Source organism: Peromyscus californicus, unplaced genomic scaffold (assembly GCF_007827085.1).
Source record: "Peromyscus californicus insignis strain IS unplaced genomic scaffold, ASM782708v3 Scaffold_21__1_contigs__length_65335640, whole genome shotgun sequence".
NCBI lineage: Eukaryota > Metazoa > Chordata > Mammalia > Rodentia > Cricetidae > Peromyscus > Peromyscus californicus.
The window spans coordinates 8,245,568-8,263,873 of NW_026294514.1; the positions used below are offsets into that span (position 1 = coordinate 8,245,568).

At 40.9% G+C, this 18,306-nt stretch overlaps 1 protein-coding gene across 1 annotated transcript in view; it reads left to right on the forward strand.

Moving 5' to 3' along the window:
- Ccdc150 (coiled-coil domain containing 150) overlaps nucleotides 1-18,306 on the forward strand; it is a 91,667-nt gene that overhangs the window by 6,946 nt on the left and 66,415 nt on the right. The window contains exons 4-8 of the mRNA XM_052749453.1: nucleotides 2,043-2,111; nucleotides 9,907-10,023; nucleotides 10,969-11,098; nucleotides 13,736-13,779; nucleotides 16,902-16,994. Of these exons, the coding sequence (XP_052605413.1) occupies nucleotides 2,043-2,111; nucleotides 9,907-10,023; nucleotides 10,969-11,098; nucleotides 13,736-13,779; nucleotides 16,902-16,994 (453 nt within the window). The remainder of the gene's footprint in view (nucleotides 1-2,042; nucleotides 2,112-9,906; nucleotides 10,024-10,968; nucleotides 11,099-13,735; nucleotides 13,780-16,901; nucleotides 16,995-18,306) is intronic.

Below are 18,306 nucleotides of genomic sequence, written 5' to 3' on the forward strand. Positions count from 1 at the left end.
TTCACATTGCAGAGCATCTAAAAATCAAGAATAATTAACACTGTGGATAATCAGTGTGGAGTGATTAAGAATTTTGATGGAGAATCCATGTAACAACAAGAGGGGAAACTAACTAGATATTACTATATACTGACTATGGGAGAGGAAGCTAACTAGATGTGACTATACTGACTATGGAGAGGGGACTAACTAGATGTGACTGTACTGACTATGAGAGGAGACTAACTAGATGTGACTGTGTACTGACTATGGAGAGGAGACTAACTAGATGTGACTGTACTGACTATGGAGAGGAGACTAACTAGATGTGACTGTACTGACTCTGGAGAGGAGACTAACTAGATGTGACTGTACTGACTATGGAGAGGAGACTAACTAGATGTGACTGTATTGACTATGGAGAGGAGACTAACTAGATGTGACTGTATTGACTATGGAGAGGAGACTAACTAGATGTGACTGTACTGACTCTGGAGAGGAGACTAACTAGATGTGACTGTGTACTGACTATGGAGAGGAGACTAACTAGATGTGACTGTACTGACTCTGGAGAGGAGACTAACTAGATGTGACTGTGTACTGACTATGGAGAGGAGACTAACTAGATGTGACTGTACTGACTATGGAGAGGAGACTAACTAGATGTGACTGTGTACTGACTATGGAGAGGAGACTAACTAAATGTGACTGTGTACTGACTATGGAGAGGAGACTGACTAGATGTGACTGTACTGACTCTGGAGAGGAGACTAACTAGATGTGACTGTACTGACTATGGAGAGGAGACTAACTAGATGTGACTGTATTGACTATGGAGAGGAGACTAACTAGATGTGACTGTACTGACTCTGGAGAGGAGACTAACTAGATGTGACTGTACTGACTCTGGAGAGGAGACTAACTAGATGTGACTGTACTGACTCTGGAGAGGAGATTGGTAGCAAAGAAAGCAGTTTGGGTTCTTTTATGAGTCTGCATAGTCAGAACTAGAATGGTAGCATTTTGAAGGGAGAAGGGATATTTTATGAAAGATATTCTAGAATTAAGTACAGGGTCGAAACTGAAGGTAAAAAAGAAGAAAACCACAACTTGAGTCTTTATCTCTAGGATTACATCTACTTTATGTCTAGTAATAATTGAAAAGTGTGTTTTCATTTTAAATTCCTAAGCATGAATAGCATTTGAAACTGGTAGTGGTGGTGTATGCCTTCTTAAATACATCTCAGCACTTAAAATGCATCTGTATCTCTAGGAGTTCAAAGCCAGTTGATCTACATAGTGAGAAACTCTCTCTGTCTCTGTCTCTGGGTTAAGAGCACTGACTGCTCTTTCAGATGACCCAGGTTTGATTCCCAGCACCCACATGGCAGTTCACAACTCTCTGTAACTCTAGTTCTAGAGGATCCAACACCCTCTTCCAGCCTCTGTGGGCACCAGACATGTACATGGTACACATATATACATGCAGGCCAAATCTTAGATACATAAAAATAAATCTTAAAAAAATAGTCCAATTATGAGGACTGGAGTTTGGATCCCCTTGACCTACATGGATTCTAAGCCAGCAAGGCAGCCCTAACATTCAAAAGGCAAGAACAGGCTCCCGGGAGCAAGCTGGCTAACCAGACTAGCGGATTCTAGGATGGCCGAGATCCGACGAGAGACCCTTACTCAATGTGTAGTGCAGAGGGTAATCCATGGAGACACCCATTGTCATCTTCTGACCTCCACATACATATGTACATGTGTGCACACACGTGTGCGCCCATACATATATACACGTGTACATGCATACATGTGCACACACACGTGTACCCATACATACATACATGTGCATATGCATACATGGGCATACACACATTTACCCATACATACATACACATGCACATGTACACACACATTTCATTTTTGCACATACATGCAAAGAATAAATAGCACTTATAAGCTGCCGGTGGGGAAAGACTGGATTTGACTGGATACACCCAGAGACAGTTTCTTCCTGTCATTTCAGGTTACTAGATCTTTCCTCCTTCTCTTTCTAGAAGAATGCAGCTGTTATTGAGGAGGAGCTGAAGACCACAAAGCGTAAAATGAACCTTAAAATTCAAGAGGTAAGAGAAGACAGGAGGGGTTGGAGAGGTGTTGGGGTTGCAAGGTGAAATCAAGGAAGTGTAAAGAACGAAAAGAATCCTTTGAAGAAGAAGCCATGTCATTGTGTGAACACTTAAAACATACCACACAGAGCTGAAGCAAGAGTGTCTGCCCTCAGTTGCCTAAAGATGTTCTCGTGTGCTAAAACTGCCCCGAAACTGGAACAACAAAACCCAACAAACAACAAACGCCTTTGAGCCAGTAGAGAAACAGTTACTAAATATGGTGGCCCACAGGCTGTTGCTAAGTAAAACCTTCACCTTTGTGTGGCATTTTAATATAAGTTATGTTAAGATGGAAAACTCGACACCACTTCTTTTACCTTGAAACCTTCACGTCAGCTTAAATGTTTGGAATTCTGGAAGGGGTGGCTGCTAAAAGCAGTTGAATTAGTTGTGGGTCTCTGTGTTGGTTTCATCTATTCAGAAGGAAGCTCCTCTGAGGCTTTAGAGATGTGCTGATCAGGGTATAAGGATAAGTCCCTGGACTCAGTTTCACTCTGTCCCTTAAGCAGTGTCCAGGGTTCTTCACTATGACCTGACTAACCCCAGGTTCTCAGCCCCAGTGATGGTGCCTCGACTGGGTGGTTTTGTGCGTCAACTATAACAAGCTAGAGTCATCAGAGGAAGGAGCCTCAGTTGAGGAAACGCCTCCATGAGATCCAGCTATAAGACATTTTCTCATTTAGTGATCAATGAGGGGAGGGCCCAGCCCATTGTGGGTGGTGCCATCCCTGGGCTGGTGGTCCTGGGGTCTATAAGAAAGCAGGCTGAACAAGCCCTGTTGAGCAGGCCAGTAAACAGCACCACTCCATGGCCTCTGCATCAGTTCCTGCCCTGTTTGAGTTCCTGTTCTGAATTTCTTCATATGATCAGTGATGTGGAAGTGTAAGTTGAATAAACCCTTTCCTCCCCAACTTGCTTTTTAGTCATGGTGTTTCATCACAGTATTAGTAATCCTAACTAAAACACTCCTATATTTTTATTTCATTTTATCAGTTCTGTTCTGTAGAGAACCCTGACTAATTTAGCCCTTTTTAGATATTTTAAAATTTTTTTTTTTTTTTTTTGGTTTTTCGAGACAGGGTTTCTCTGTGTAGCTTTGCGCCTTTCCTGGATCTCGCGCTGTAGCCCAGGCTGGCCTCGAACTCACAGAGATCCGCCTGCCTCTGCCTCCCGAGTGCTGGGATTAAAGGCGTGCGCCACCACCGCCCGGCTAGACATTTTAAAATTTTTATTAACATTTTTTCATTTATTTTACATACCAACCACAGTTTCTCCTCCCTCCTCTCTTCTTGTCCCCCCTCCCATTTATCCCTCTCCCCATTCACTTATCCCCCTCCCCATCCACTCCTTCTCTGTCTCCATTCAGAAAGGGGCAGGTCTCCCATGGGCTTGGAACAAAGCATGACATATCAAGTTGAGGGAGGCAGGTTTGGGGATAGAGTGGAGGGGGAGAGTAATGGAAGATATGTCTTGATGAGGGTGGGGCATTTCCAGGTTAGGGAGAAACCTGATACCAGGGAAACCCCCAGGAATCCACAAGGACCCCAGCTAAGACTCCTAGCAATAGTGGAGAAGGTGCCTGAACTGGCCATCTACTGTAATCAGATTGGTGACTACCCTAATTGTCATCAGAGAGCCTTTTAGATATCTTAACATAAACTTTAATAGTTTTTGGTTTATAGAAAAGTTATGCAGAAAGTATGTACCCACTCTCTAAACTCCCAGTTTTTTCCTAACATTATATTAGTGTAGCAGTTTGGCCACAATTTATGAAATGATACTTATGTATCACTAAAGTCAGTAGTTTACATTAGAATTCACTTTCTGTACTGTAGATTTCTATGAATTTTAACAAATCTATCATGCCATGTACCCACCATTCCAGGATCAAGCACAAAGTTTCACTGCCCTAAAAATGCCTTGTACTCCACACACAGACTCATCCCTTCTGCTAGCCCCTTGATGAGCACTGATCTTTGCATTGTGTATATGGTTTGGGTATAGTTGAGATAATCCTTTTGGACTGTACATTTAAAGTTTCTTCATGTCTTCCCAAGGCTGATAGTTCATACCTTTTAATTTCTGAATAGTGATGTATTACATGTAGCACTGTTTCCTCATCCTCACCTATCAACGAACACCCAGGCATCTTACAGGTGTGTATGGACATAATATTTCCTCTTATTGGCTTGCACTGCCACCCATGGCCATGGTGGCATCTGGGCCTGGGCTGCTTCTGAGGACCATGTCTGGGTCCATGGCCCTACAGAGGCTGGGATCTGTGATGATGCCCATGGCCCTTGTTGCCACTAAGCCACACAGATGCCTGGGTTCTGGGTCACCACCTGTGGCCATGTTGGATTCTGAGGGACATGTTGCTGCCAGGACCATGCCAACCTCAGTGGCCTGCCCCTCACCTGAGAGGAATGTCCCAGCAGCCTGGACTGAGCAACTCAGCTGCCACCCAGGCACACTTCCAGGGCTTGGAGTAGGTACACCCCAACATCTACTTTATCTGTGACCAGCTGGAGTGTGTGAAGGGACTGATCCTGGGGACTCATAACTGCAGGATCTCCATGACTAGGGGCAACAGCAGGATATTGGAGAGGAATGTCAGTGGGGTTCCAGTTTTGATGGTGTACCAAAGCTAGAGGTCTTGAACCTGACTAACAACTCATTACACAATGAACATTTGCAAGTAAAGTATGGGAGCCCAGCTTTGTGGCTTGATTTCTATCTTGACTCAAGGTCAGAGAGGTCAAACTTGTCTTTATTCCTCAAGACTGGATAACAGAATGTATGACCAAAGGTGTGGTTACCAGGTGTTTTGAGAATTAAGGAGGTGTTTACACTTGTTTGTACTTTGAACCATGATGTCATTGAGAGGGGGAGGTCTTTTGTCCCCCTTGTTTTGGGTATAAAAAGGCTGTGAGTAATCAACTCAGGGCAACTCTGATATTGACTCAAAGCTCTCCCAAACCTATTCTGTGTCTCTATCTGTTTCTTTTACATCTACGTCATCTCTATTTTTCATCTGTTATTTCTCAATCCTCACTCCTCTCTTCAAGACAGTTAGTTGGACAGGCTGAGTAGGACCCAGCAGTAAAGCTGTTTGCACAAAAGGGTAGAATGCATGACACACAGCAGTCCCAGTGCCACTAAGATGAATGAAGAGGCAGTGAAGAGGTGGGGAGAATGGAGGAGTGAAGAGTTTTCCTTTTTTAAAAAAAAATATTGTTTATTTTTTTCTTATTTTTATTTTTTAGCTTTCCTTTGGGGAACACTACAAGAGGGAGAGGTGGATAGGGAGGGACTGGAGATGAGTGGGATTGGGGTGCATGTTGTGAAATTCCCAAGGAATCCAAAAGACAGTAAAAAAAAAAAAAAAAAAGATTTCTACTCATTTGGGTAAATAATCCCAAAGCATAATTGATGGGTTGTAATACAAGTCATATTTAGCTTTATTAGGAACTACCAACCCATCTTACAATCTAGTGAGACCATTTTGCATTTCTACCATCGAAGAATGAAAATCTTTGTTGCTGCACATTCTCCTCAGTGTTTGGTGTCAGTGTCTTGAATTTTTGACATTCTAATAAATATGTAGTTTATCTTGTTCTGAGTTGAATGCCCCAATGATACATGATGTGAGAATCTTTTTGTATACTTATTTTCTTGTATATATCTCCATTGGTCAAGTATATTTTAGATTATTTTCTCACAATTGAATTTTAGTTTTGAGTTTGTTACTTTGTGTGTTTTGGGTCTGATTTGAAGGTACCCTGTAAATGGACACTTCCAGTCCCAATTGCCTGTTCCCTAATAACTGACTCAGAGTCTTAATATTACTTATAAATGCTTGGCCAATAGCTCAGGCTTGTTACTAACTAGTTCTTACAACTTATTTCTATTAATCTATGTATTGCCACCTGACTCAAGGCTTTACCTGTCCTCTGATATGTTTTGCTTCCTGGGTGGCTGGCTAGAGTTTCCTCTCTCCTCCCCTCTCCTCCTTCTTCATCTTTAGTTTGGTCACCCCCCCTATACTTCCTGCCTGGCTACTGGCCAATCAGCATTTTATTAAACCAATTCAAGTGAAAAATCTTTACAGTGTACCAAGAGGATTATTCCACAGCATTTCTTTTTGTCTAATTAAAAAGGAAGGTTTTGACTTTAACATAGTAAGACTATATACAACAAAAACAGTTCTCAAGTAAATTAGTTACAATATCCAGTCTATTTGTATTTGGCAAAATTAGAGAAAATATGCTATTATCTATCTTGTCTTTGTGAGTCCAAAGTTTTATACCTAATTTGTCTTTTATCATAAAAGAAAACCATAACTATCTAGTCTCCAACTCTATCAAAGACTCCAGAAAGGTGAAATGTTACCTAATGACAGGGATATCAGGCTGCCTGGATAGTTACCCAAAGTTTCTCTGTAACGTTGAGGCATCCAACTCTGGCCTACAGTCCTAGTGTATCTGACAGACTTTGCTGTGAAGCAGGGAATTTTGAAGGACTGTCCTACCTTGTCTTGGCAAAATTCGTCATTCACCTTTCTTACATCCTGCTAGTCCAGTTTGGACAGTAACTGTCAGCAATTGAGGCAAGGGCAGTCTCTTTGCCTGCATGGCAAGCTTTTGCCATAAAGAAAACAAACTCCATATGAAGTTTCTTCGATGTCCATCATCGTCTTTGAAGTGTTTGGTGCTTCCAGGAGCAGATGTGTATCACTGTTGAGCAAAGTCTAAGTTCTTAAAACGTATTAAATGCCATATTCTATAGGTTTTTGAGTGTTTGAAGATTGCTCATCTGAGATATAACTCTGTATGACCTTGAAAACTTAGCTAGCATGACTATAAGTTTGCTATTATAGGTGACTATTAATCTGTATTTCTTAATTATATATTACATTTTTAAATGACCTGCATAAAAATAGTGCCCTAAACAAGAGTAGAAATATACATACAGTATAACAAAATTAACTTTAAATTTGTATCAATAAACTAAAATTCATGCCAATGTAAACTATGTAAGATTAATAGTTGGGTTTTTTTTGGATTAAAGTAGATTCAATAATCAACCTTTTATCCTATCATTTCTATATCTTCACTTTTTCTTTTCACAACAAGATTCCTGAATCTAGTCTCCTTTGTTTGACTTTTTCCTGAACATTATCCATAACAACTTGTAACCAACCCCCTAAATGATGACAAACATTCATAATTTACTTTTGGGAATGTGGGCATAGTTCTCTAAACTACTTCCTGCTGATTGGGAGATCCTGTTAATCTTATGGGGACCCTGAGAAAGTTTAAGATTATGGTCAAGTTCTGACTGGAGTATTCTGTGAGGCTGGAATCTCAGCCACAGCCTTGAAGCTGTTCTGGATGCAGAACTCAGAGGAAACTGCAACAGAGGTGCTCTGAAATGTTGGATCATCTGGGCCATCTGTTCCCATCAGAGATTTTTCAGGGGGTCTCAAAGCTGATTTTTCTTAACCCAGAATGAATCCAGAGCCTCTCAGTTCCTGTGGCGGTAAAAGCAGAACCTCTTTCCCAAAGTAACATATCTTTTGATATAAATTTTGAAGTCAAGATATTTTTTAAATACATAGGTTGGTTTAATCCAGCAGCTTTTATAATCAAATGTCTCTGAGCAGTTATCATTTGTGCATTAGCCATCAAAAAATTTAAAGACAACATAATGACATATAGCATCCGGACTCTTTGTGTATTTTCCATCTTTATGTGACTTATTATATTTTTTATTACCCTATTTCTTTTTTAAGGACTTTCTGTACCCCTTTTCTTTTCTCTCCCACACCTACATGTATTTAACACACTGTGACCCATTCAGAGGCTCTTTTTGTCTGAATCTATCCATATTGTGCATCTGTATCTTTTGCTGACCACATGAGTCAGCATGGCTAGGACCAAAGCAGTGGCTTTGGAGGCTGGTTCCACACCGCTTGGGTTCCCTGAGAGCCTAGTCTCATGGCAGAGGTACGCTTACCATCAGCTCTGGGAGCCATGTTTACTCCCCAACTCTGGGAGTTTCGAGTCTACGCTGTCACCCAGCCCACTGCTCATAAACACCATTTAAGTGTTTGATAGTAGAGCCTCTCAAGAGAGCCACCCATTTTTGCCACTAACATTGAGTCAGAAATGTGTCTTTTAAAGGAGCCATACCTGTGCTCACTGCCAGCAAACAGAGCCTACTGGAGAAAAGGCAGCTACCAAAGAAGCTGTGCTTGATTCTATTATGTGTCTAGAATCCTTTTTTAAGCTTTATCAGGTTTTATGTGTAAATTTCGGCCACATGTTGGAACACCATATGTAAAGGGATGTTTTCTGTCCTGACTGCCAGGTCCTAAATAACCAACTCAGGGGCTGAATATCAATTATAAATGCTTGGCCAATAGCTCAGGCTTGTTACTAGCTAGCTCTTACATTTTAAGTTAACCTGTATTCCTTATTTATGCTCTGCCATGTGGTAGTACCCTTATTAGCATGGCACATTCATCCCCTGCTCCCTCTGTATCTGGCTGGTGACTCCTCTTCTACCCTTCTTCTTCCCATCATCCTTAGTTTGGTTGCCCCACCTATACTTCCTGCCTGGCTACTAGCCAATCAGTGTTTTATTAAACCAATTTGAGTGACAAATCTTTACAGTACCCTATAAAGATTCATGTGCTAACAGCTAGATCCCCAGTGGTCTTGGATGGTGGTTAGACCTTTAAGAGATGGGAGGCCTAGTAGAAAGTGCTAATTCATTGAGGATAATCACCCTTGGGAGTCATGTAGTTTTCATAGAATCCCAGTTAGTTCCTAGGAAACTGGATCTATTTTTAAAAGGAGTAAGCCTGGTCCATGAATGTGTGGCTTCTTATCTTGCTTATATGATATCACCACTGTGTTGCTTCTTTTATCAAGCCCTCACTAGAGCTGAACATATGTGGTTGTCCAGTCTTGAACTTTAGCTCCTAAAACTTTGAGGTAGGGGCTATAGAGATGCTCAGTGGTTAAGAGCACTAGCTAGCTGCTCTTTCAAAGGACCTGAGTTCAATTCTCAGCAACCACATGGTGGCTCATAACCATCTATAATGGGATCTGATGCCCTCTTCTGGTATAAAGACATACATGCAAATAGAGTGCTCACATAAACCTTTAAAAAACAAACAACAGCAACAACAAAAAAACTGTGAGCTAAATAAACCTCAAAATTTTATACATTATCTAGCCTCAGATATTTTGTTAGTGACATATAAAAAATTAAGAGAGGATATTAGTCCTCTATTATAATGTGTCTTATTTATAAAGACATTTCCTGCCAGTCTACAGTTTGTCTTTTCATTTTCTTAGCAATATCTTTCAGAGAGTGAAATAAAGTTAATGAAGTCTAATTAAAAAATGTCTTTCATAGATGGTAATTTTGGTGTTTTATCTAAAGTCATCAATAAACCCAAGTCACTTAGGTATTTTCATGATGCTTGCTTATCCTAGAGACTTGCTGTGCACTATCATTTCTACTGTCTTTTTCTACGTGCTGCTTGTAAGTTACTAGTGGGTCTTGGCCCTCAATTTGTAAAACAGATTTCACCCACAGAAAGATGAGGGTAGCAAACTTGACTCCATTTTTAGGGAGGGACGAGCATGTCTCGTATCTTGTAAACCGCTGTGACTTTACATCTGTGTCAAGGTGGAGTGGTGTCCGTTGGTCCCCTAACTGCAGTGTTGCTCTTTAGCTAAGGAGACAGCTGGCCCAGGAGAAGCACTTCAGGGAATCTCTGGAGAAATCTGCGTCGTCCATGCTACTCAAGCTACAAGAAATGGGGTCAACTGTGGAGGCAGAACGGAAGCAGGTAGAGATTTGCTGTCCTTGTTTGTTAGAGAAGTGAACCACAAAAGGGATAGCTGGCGTCCTTCCCCATGAGCTTACCAGTTTGTTATTTCCTCTGGATTACTGAGGTACTTTTCCTTACTAACCTGTTAACATTCTTACTACAGTCTTTAAAATACAGTGCAAAACAAGAAAGGCTTTGCTATTTAATCCAACAGTCTTAATTCATGACTGAGGAGGCCAAGGCCCAGAGAAGGGAATCTGTCTCAGGTTTTAAAGAGGTGAATTACATTGGTACAGTAGCCTCCTGTACTATGCAGTCTCTGCTATGGGCACTGATTGTGGAAGTTGTTGCCTTAGCTAATGCTGTATGCATCTGATCTGGTTAGAAAATAAAGACTAAATGGGACCAACCCTTGAAGCAAATAAATAAAATAACCAGGAACATATTTATGTTTCTGCTTTCAGTTATCGTATTCATATTAACATGGTATTTTTGCCTTCATTGTATTTATTTGAAGTATCTTTATGCATTTAAGATACTTTAAATTCACATTTTAGTATTTATTATTTGAGTGCATAATCTTTATCATTTTTACCAATGACTATACTTGACAATTGAATTATCAAAAATGAATATTTTACTGAAGGAATTTATAAAAGGTCCTATTTCAGTCAAAATTAGTTAAGTGTAAATAACACTAAAGAAGCAATTCTTCCCTTGCTCCAGCTAACCTCATGTGCTCAGTAGCCTCCTGTGGCTAGCAACTATTGTGTTTAGGAGTACATAGGATGCTCTGTTGGACAGGACTTTGAGTAAGAAACTGTGGTCTGCTGAGATTTCAGCTGGGACATACAGGCATGTCCCTTTCCTCTCAGTGACACTAAGGTTGAAAATTGCACCTTCCGTGTGTTCTATCAGGTCACGCATTACCTCACAGAAATGGTTTCTCTTACACAATCTCAGGTGCACACCTTGCAGCAGAGCTGCACTGCCCTGCACAGCTCTATACAAACCACCCAGGAACTGCTGGCACAGGAGCAGCAGAAGAATGGACAGCTGGAGACGGCCACCTCGCAGCTCAACTCTGACCTAAGTATGCAAAAACTCCTGAGAGCACAGTTCTTTAGTTGGCCAGGGTTGGTGGGACTTCCTACAGTACAGAGTGAAAAATTGCTGGGCTCCTTTATATATGGTACTGGAACCAAGGTAAATATTGGTAATAAAATTTGATCTTTATTTTCTGTGTGTGTGGTACGAGATTGGGTAGGACCTAACTTGTACTAGGCAAACTCTTTCACAGAGCTTGCTCTGTGGCCTTCTTTGGGTTTGGTTTGTTTGTGTGTGTGTTTGCTGAGATGGGGTCTCACTCAGTTGTCCAGGTCTGGATGTGTGATCTTCTGGTCTAAACCCTATACATCTACGTTTACAGGTCTGTACCAGTAGGCCTGGTTGAGCCTCTTATTTATAAAACATTCTCTTTAAGTTTTTCCCTTCCGTGACCACTCAAGTGTGTACAGTGAGAACATTTAAACACTGGATTTAAAAGTGTCCATAAACTGTTAGTAAGGAAACGAGGCCGTTCTTACTTACTGCAGCCAGATTCACCATATATGAATATGAGCCCATATTCACAGAGACTGGTGATTGCAATGCCCCTGTAGGAGAGCTGAGAGCAATTCCCTCATTTCACAGGTTAGTCCTCAAAAGGACAGAGCAGCGAATGGAGAGTCTTGACCCCAAGCCTAGGTGTGTAGTCCTGCTGCTGCTTCAAGCCCATCAACCCTTGGCTCCTGCTGTTGCAGTATGCCACTATAAAGCAGCATTCAGCAATCTCCGCTGCAGAGACCATGAGAGTCCTCACATGAGTAATGGTTTGCATAGAGGTTTCACAGAGACTGTGTCTTTGAATGCTCAAAGCTATCTGCAGCCATTCCAAGTTCCAAAAGAAACAGAGAAGAAAAACTGGATCCTGTGTCTTGTCGGTGTGCCGAGTGTTTCCTCTAGTACGCTATCTGCAGTAAGATAGAAAGCACCAAGGGAAGAATAAACATGACAGGCCATGCAGAGAAAAGAGTAAACCAAGGTCTCTACAGTCCTTAGCCACCGCTCCCTCAGGGCTACGGAGTGGGCAGGCACTGCGTCAGGTTCGCGTTGGCAGTGCCCTGAGATAACTGTCTTCTGATTGGACACCTGCACTGTAACGTTGTGTTACAGTTCACGTTTCTTCCTCATTTTCACTTTACAACAACTTTATTAGAAAGTAAGAAAATATGCCCATTACACACAGTGAAAAGACGTGGGGACTGTGCTCAAGAACCGACTGCACACAGAGTAGATTGTTCCATGTGTGAACTCTGGTCAGTCGGGTTTTCTGTTACCTAGATTAACTTTTTTTTTTTTTAATCTTGTAAAGCATGTGTGGAAGACCACTAGATGAAGATTAAGCCAGATAGCATGAGGGAAAGGAAGCCCACCTGAATACCAACTGTTATTATTGACTCTTTATGTACAGTTTTAGTACCCTAAAGTACAAATAGTTATATGGCTAGGTTAAGACAAAGAAATACCTTTAAATGTTTTCCTCAATATATTAAAAATAGAAAAGCATATTAACAATTAACAATATATAACTTAAAATAATGGTTCTCTAGAGATAGACATTCTCCCTTTGTTCACACTTTGAGTATAACTTCAGAACAGATCACAACATTTATCTTTTTTCATTTTTCACACATTTTAAATTAGACTTAGTGAGTCATGGATTCACATCTTTAAAAACCAGTTTCTGCAAGATATATCCTATGCAAAATATGAGTCTTTAACGTGTTCTGTAATTGCCTGGCTCTAGAATTGAAGTATAACAGCACTAACAGAGCTCTGAATTTCGCTATAAAGTCCAAACATTAATTTCAAATGTATCTTTGTGTTACTGATAGACAGTGCCAAGCTACTGCCCCATTTCCCTTTTTGCATGTATGTGGCAGTGCTTTAACATGGCCTCACCCTGAAATCACCCTCCAAAGCTCTAGACCCCTACCCTGCTGTCAACTCGACGCCTGTAGTCGGATGCCAGGCAGAGACACCAAAACATGAGGAAAATGTCGAGTCCGTGCTTTCCTATTGTTCTGTTTCCCAAGTCTGCCCCTTGCCACACGGCCCTTATGTAGCTGAAGAGTCCAGCATTCACCCTGCTGTGCTTCTCTGCACTCTGCATGCTCTCCCAGGTCCCGACAGCCCTCTCTTCCTTCTCATGAGTCTGTTTTCCCTTCCCTTTTCATTGTCATAGCCAGGAGGAAAATGGCTCTTACTGTTTTGTGTGTATGTCCCTGATTGTATTAAATCTTGATTAGAGTAACTTAACAAAAATATTTTTATTATATCCTTTCCAGAATAATTTATGCATTGAATAAAATATGACCTTATTTATCATTAAAAGTAACTGTGGACCAGGTTCATTTTAAATTTTAGCTCTTTAAAGACAAGTTTACCATGTAGCCCAGGCTGGCCCTGAACTCATGATCCCCCTGCCTCAGTCTCTCAAATGCTGAGATTGCAGGCGTGCTGTGTTGATAATTGTGTATTTTAGCATCAGGCCTATGAAAATATGATAAAATACATGTTATTATTTCCATGAAATGTTGACTAAAGCAAACGAAGCTTCTAGGGAAAGTGCTGTGTGGTTTCCGTGTGCTACGTCACCATCATCATCATGTGGACTTTTTGTTTTCAGTTTCCAGAGATAACCTCATCTGCAAGTTGGTGGAAGAAAGTAAGGTATGTGTTCCTGTGGCAGGATGCAGAGTGGCCTCCCTCTTTACTAAGTTACAGTCCTTCACTAGTGCTAGGATATAGACTCTGATGCTTCAGAAAGCTTTCGGAGAAAGAGTTCACGTCAGTAAGCTGTATATTCAGGTGGTGCTAAATAGTACAAACTAAGCAATCATCTTAGGCAGGTTATTGTTTTAAAACAATAAAATAAGGAGACTTTTGTGGACTTTGCCAATTGTAAATTACTTTCTAAAGCATGGTCATGAGAGATAATAAATGGAATGTTGTAGTTGGTGGTTGCCCAGCAATGTCCATGCATTGAACATTACTGAACACACTCTTACAGCTGGGCAGAATGGGGAACTTCACCTACATTTAGGAGAAAATGCCTCTCTGTGACAGTCACACTCCAAGTCAGTCTCTGCTCCCATGTAGAAGAGGTTCCTGCTGCCATCTCACCCTGTGCTGTGCGGTGTTTCTCTTCCTGCTTCTGGGAAACTAGAGAAGTAGTTTTCTCGGTAGAGGAAGAAGCTGCACTCTGTCCTTCCCTGCTCTACCAAGAAGCTCTTAAGGAATCTCAAACCAGCCTCACTTCTCTCTCCCCCTCCCCAATCTCAGAGAGATCTAGTTCTGTTCCTCAGAGAGCAGGTCCTTTCCTTCACCACCCTGAGGTCCTCCTTGGTGAAAACATCCTGTAACTTTCAAAGGCATTTGAATGTGTTCCTTTGGAATCACAAAATCTTTTTTTTTCTTTTCTTTTCTTTGCAAAATTGACCAATTTTATTAACTTGAAGATTTTAAATTCACCTTAAGGTGCTTTGTAGGATTATTTTTTTAAATTTAATTTAATTTATTTTACAATATAATTTAGTTCTACATATCAGCCACGGATTCCCTTGTTCTCCCCCCTCCCGCCCCCCTCACCTTCCCCTAGCCTACCCCCCATTCCCACCTCCTCCAGGGCAAAGCCTCCCCCAAGGATTGAGATCAACCTGGTAGACTCAGTCCAGGCAGGTCCAGCCCCTCCTCCCAGGCTGAGCCAAGCATCCCTGCATAGGCCCCAGGTTTCGAACAGCCAACTCATGCACTGAGCACAGGACCCGGTCCCACTGCCTGGATGCCTCCCAAACAGATCAAGCCAATCAACTGTCTCTCCTATTCAGAGGGCCTGATCCAGTTGAAGGATAGGAGATCATCGTAAATGAAGAACACATGAGAATAGGAAGAAGCAAAGTGCTAGAGAGGCCCACAGAAATCCACAAAGATACCCCCATAATGGAATCACAAAATCTTAATGCTAATAAAAATGAGAATATGCTGGGCGGTGGTGGCGCACGCCTTTAATCCCAGCACTCGGGAGGCAGAGCCAGGCGGATCTCTGTGAGTTCGAGGCCAGCCTGGACTACCAAGTGAGTTCCAAGAAAGGCGCAAAGCTACACAGAGAAACCCTGTCTCGAAAAACCAAAAAAAAAAAAAAAAAAAAAAAAAAAAAAAAAAAAAAAAAAAAAAAAAAATGAGAATATGAGATAAGTATTTATTCTTGGAGAGAACCTACTTGATATAAGAATGTGAGTGAGTAGTTATGGAATGGTTTTAGTCATGTTTTTCTAGTCAGAATCCTAATATCAAGTCTTTAAAAATAAATCATAGCTTTTAGAACAATTTTACATTCACCACCACACAGAATATAAAGTATGTAGATTTCCTATGTACCCCCTGCCTCTACACGCTTGGCCTCTCTACATATGTATAGCCTCCCTGGCTCTCAATATCTCCCATTGGAATAACAGAATTACTCTAGAAGAATCAACATTAGCGTGTAATCTTAATCAAGTAAGTAATATACATTAGGGTTCATTCTTGGAGATTTGTTCATTCCTTGGATTTAGATAAATATATAATGACATATTATCAAATATTGTCATATACGGAACAATTCACTTCCCTAAAGTCCTCTGTGCTCTGCACATTCATCCCTCTTTTCCCCAACCCTTGTTAACCATTGATCTGCCTTTCCCAGAGCATCATATGGTTGGGATTATAGATGTAACATTTAAGATTGGCTTCTTCAGTTCAGTAAATATTTAAATTCCTTTGTATGTTTTTATGACTTGGTAGCTTATTTTTAGTGTTAAATAATATTACATTATCTGTATATACCACAGTTTGCTAACATAACAAAAACATTTTAAAACAAAGGGATATATGTATATAAACATACATATATGTATGTAACAATAACTAATGAAAAAAGCCATAAATTTGAAGACAAAGAGGGGTATATGGGTGAGTTTGGAGGGACGGAAGGGGAAGGGGAAATGATGTAATTATAATCTCAAAATATAAAAGAAGTAATTTTAAGAAACAAAAGGTTGCCGGATGGCGGTAGCACATGCCTTTAATCCCAGCACCCGGGAGGCAGAGTCAGGAGGATCTCTGTGAGTTCGAGGGCAGCCTGGTCTACAGAGTGAGATCCAGGACAGGCACCAAAACTGCACAGAAAAACCTTGTCTTGGAAAAACCAAAAAGAAAAGAAAAAAAGGAACAAAGGGTTATTTTTTGAATAGAGTATTTTTTCCTTCTCATACACTTTCTGATAGAATTATCTATTTCAAGATCAGTTTCGCTTGAGTGAGTAAACACTCTTCTAATCTGTGCTGTGGGGACTAGGATGCAATCGTCTTAGTATTCTGCTGAAAAATCAAAAGCAAAAATAAAAATTCCCCAGCCAGGGCAAGTTTTGCAGTTTTGAGTTGAGCAAGGTTTTGAAGAACATCTTGGTTGCTTTCAAGTTCAGCAAGTAAGAGCTGGGCTGATGCTAATATCTACATGACATGCCCACTCCCTGAGACAAAAACCTAGGAGCAGGGCTGCTGGATCATAACCGCTTTAGTTTTGTAAGAATTTACAAACTGTCTTCTGAAGGCTCCGTCATTTTCATTCCCAGCAGCAGCCAATGAGAGCACTCTGTATCCGAATCAGCTTTGTATAAGCCCTTTGGTGATTGAGAGATAGAGGGTATTTGCAAGTTAAAGATCCTAAGACTTCCACACCACCTGCTTGCACACAAAGATGTGCATAATATCTGCCAGTGTCAAAAGGAGAACAAACCTTTTTTTCTTCAATAGAGTACACAAATATCTTTGAAGAAGGAACATGAAGAAAACACATATTTGAAATCTGAAATGGTGTCCCTTCGAGAAGTATCAGAAAAAGCACAGGTGAATCTTTGCTTTTCTCTTTTTCTTCCTTTTTCTTTTTTCCTTCTTAAGAGATCAGTTTGTTTCATTAAAGAACCAAGATTAATCTTGGTTATATAAATTCATATCATCTCTTTCCTCTAGCTTTTTATTTTTATTTTTGTAAGGTCGACTTCATCTGTTAATCGTTATCAAATTAACTACATTTTGGATTTTCCCACCAAATTCCTTTGACACTGTGGTACACAAGCTACGTGACAAAATCAGTCACAAGGGACATTTTGCTTTCTACTTTAGTGATAATATTAGTCCTTTTTTGTGGTAAAGTACCTGACAGAGGCACTTTAGGGTGGAATTCATTGTGGCTCACAGTTTATGGTGAATAGGTCATGGCAGCAGGAGCTCAAGGTCACACCGCATCTGCAGAGGAGAGGAGAGTGAGAGATATTTGTCCTCAGCTGGCTTCCCCTTTTTATCCAATTGGGGACCTCAGCCCATGGAATGGTGTCACCCACACATAATGTGGGTCTCAATTTCATCTAGAAAATCTCCCACAGACATGTTTAGGGGTTTGTTTCCATGGTGATTCTAAAGCCCATCAGATTGACAACAAGATTAACCGTGGGGATTTCCCTTCCCTTTCCCGGTGCCTCTCTAAGGTGCTCCATGGCAAGGCTACATCCCACACTGTTGTGGTGAGGGCCACGTCAGATAGTGCGGTAGGAGCATCAGAAAGAAACACTCGTTAGATTTGGGATTTCGATATGATCACTTTCTATAAGTACCACAATTCAACTTATACTTTATATTAGTACAGGAATGTATATTGAAAACAGTGACTAGATACAGAGGCGCGCTGTCTCACAGACCCAGTCAAGTGTGTATCCCTTAAATAACTTCCTGGTGGCACAATCGGATTGCTACAGCGCTGGTGTCACCGTACTGCCATGCTTACAGTAAAATGAAAACAATATCCTCTGATCAAACAGTCACTACTATTTCTGCACCAATAGTTAGCACTTGGTGAAGCCACTTCACATCCTAGGCACAATTCTGAGCACCTTGCATTACTGACATCATCACGCTTACCAGTACATTAAGGGCTGGAAATTGTCACTCGTGACTTGAAGATAAGGAAGCTTGTACACAGAAAGGTTTGCTATCTCAGCAAAGTGGCAGAGGAGTGTTTTGCTTTTTGTGGGTTTTTGTTGTTGTTGTTTTGTTTGGGTTTAGGTAATTTGGTTATAAACACATTAGGTATTTTTTTCAAGAATGTGCCCTTATCCTCAGGAACTTTTTCACGGAAGCACACAGCCCACGACCAGGTGTGGCA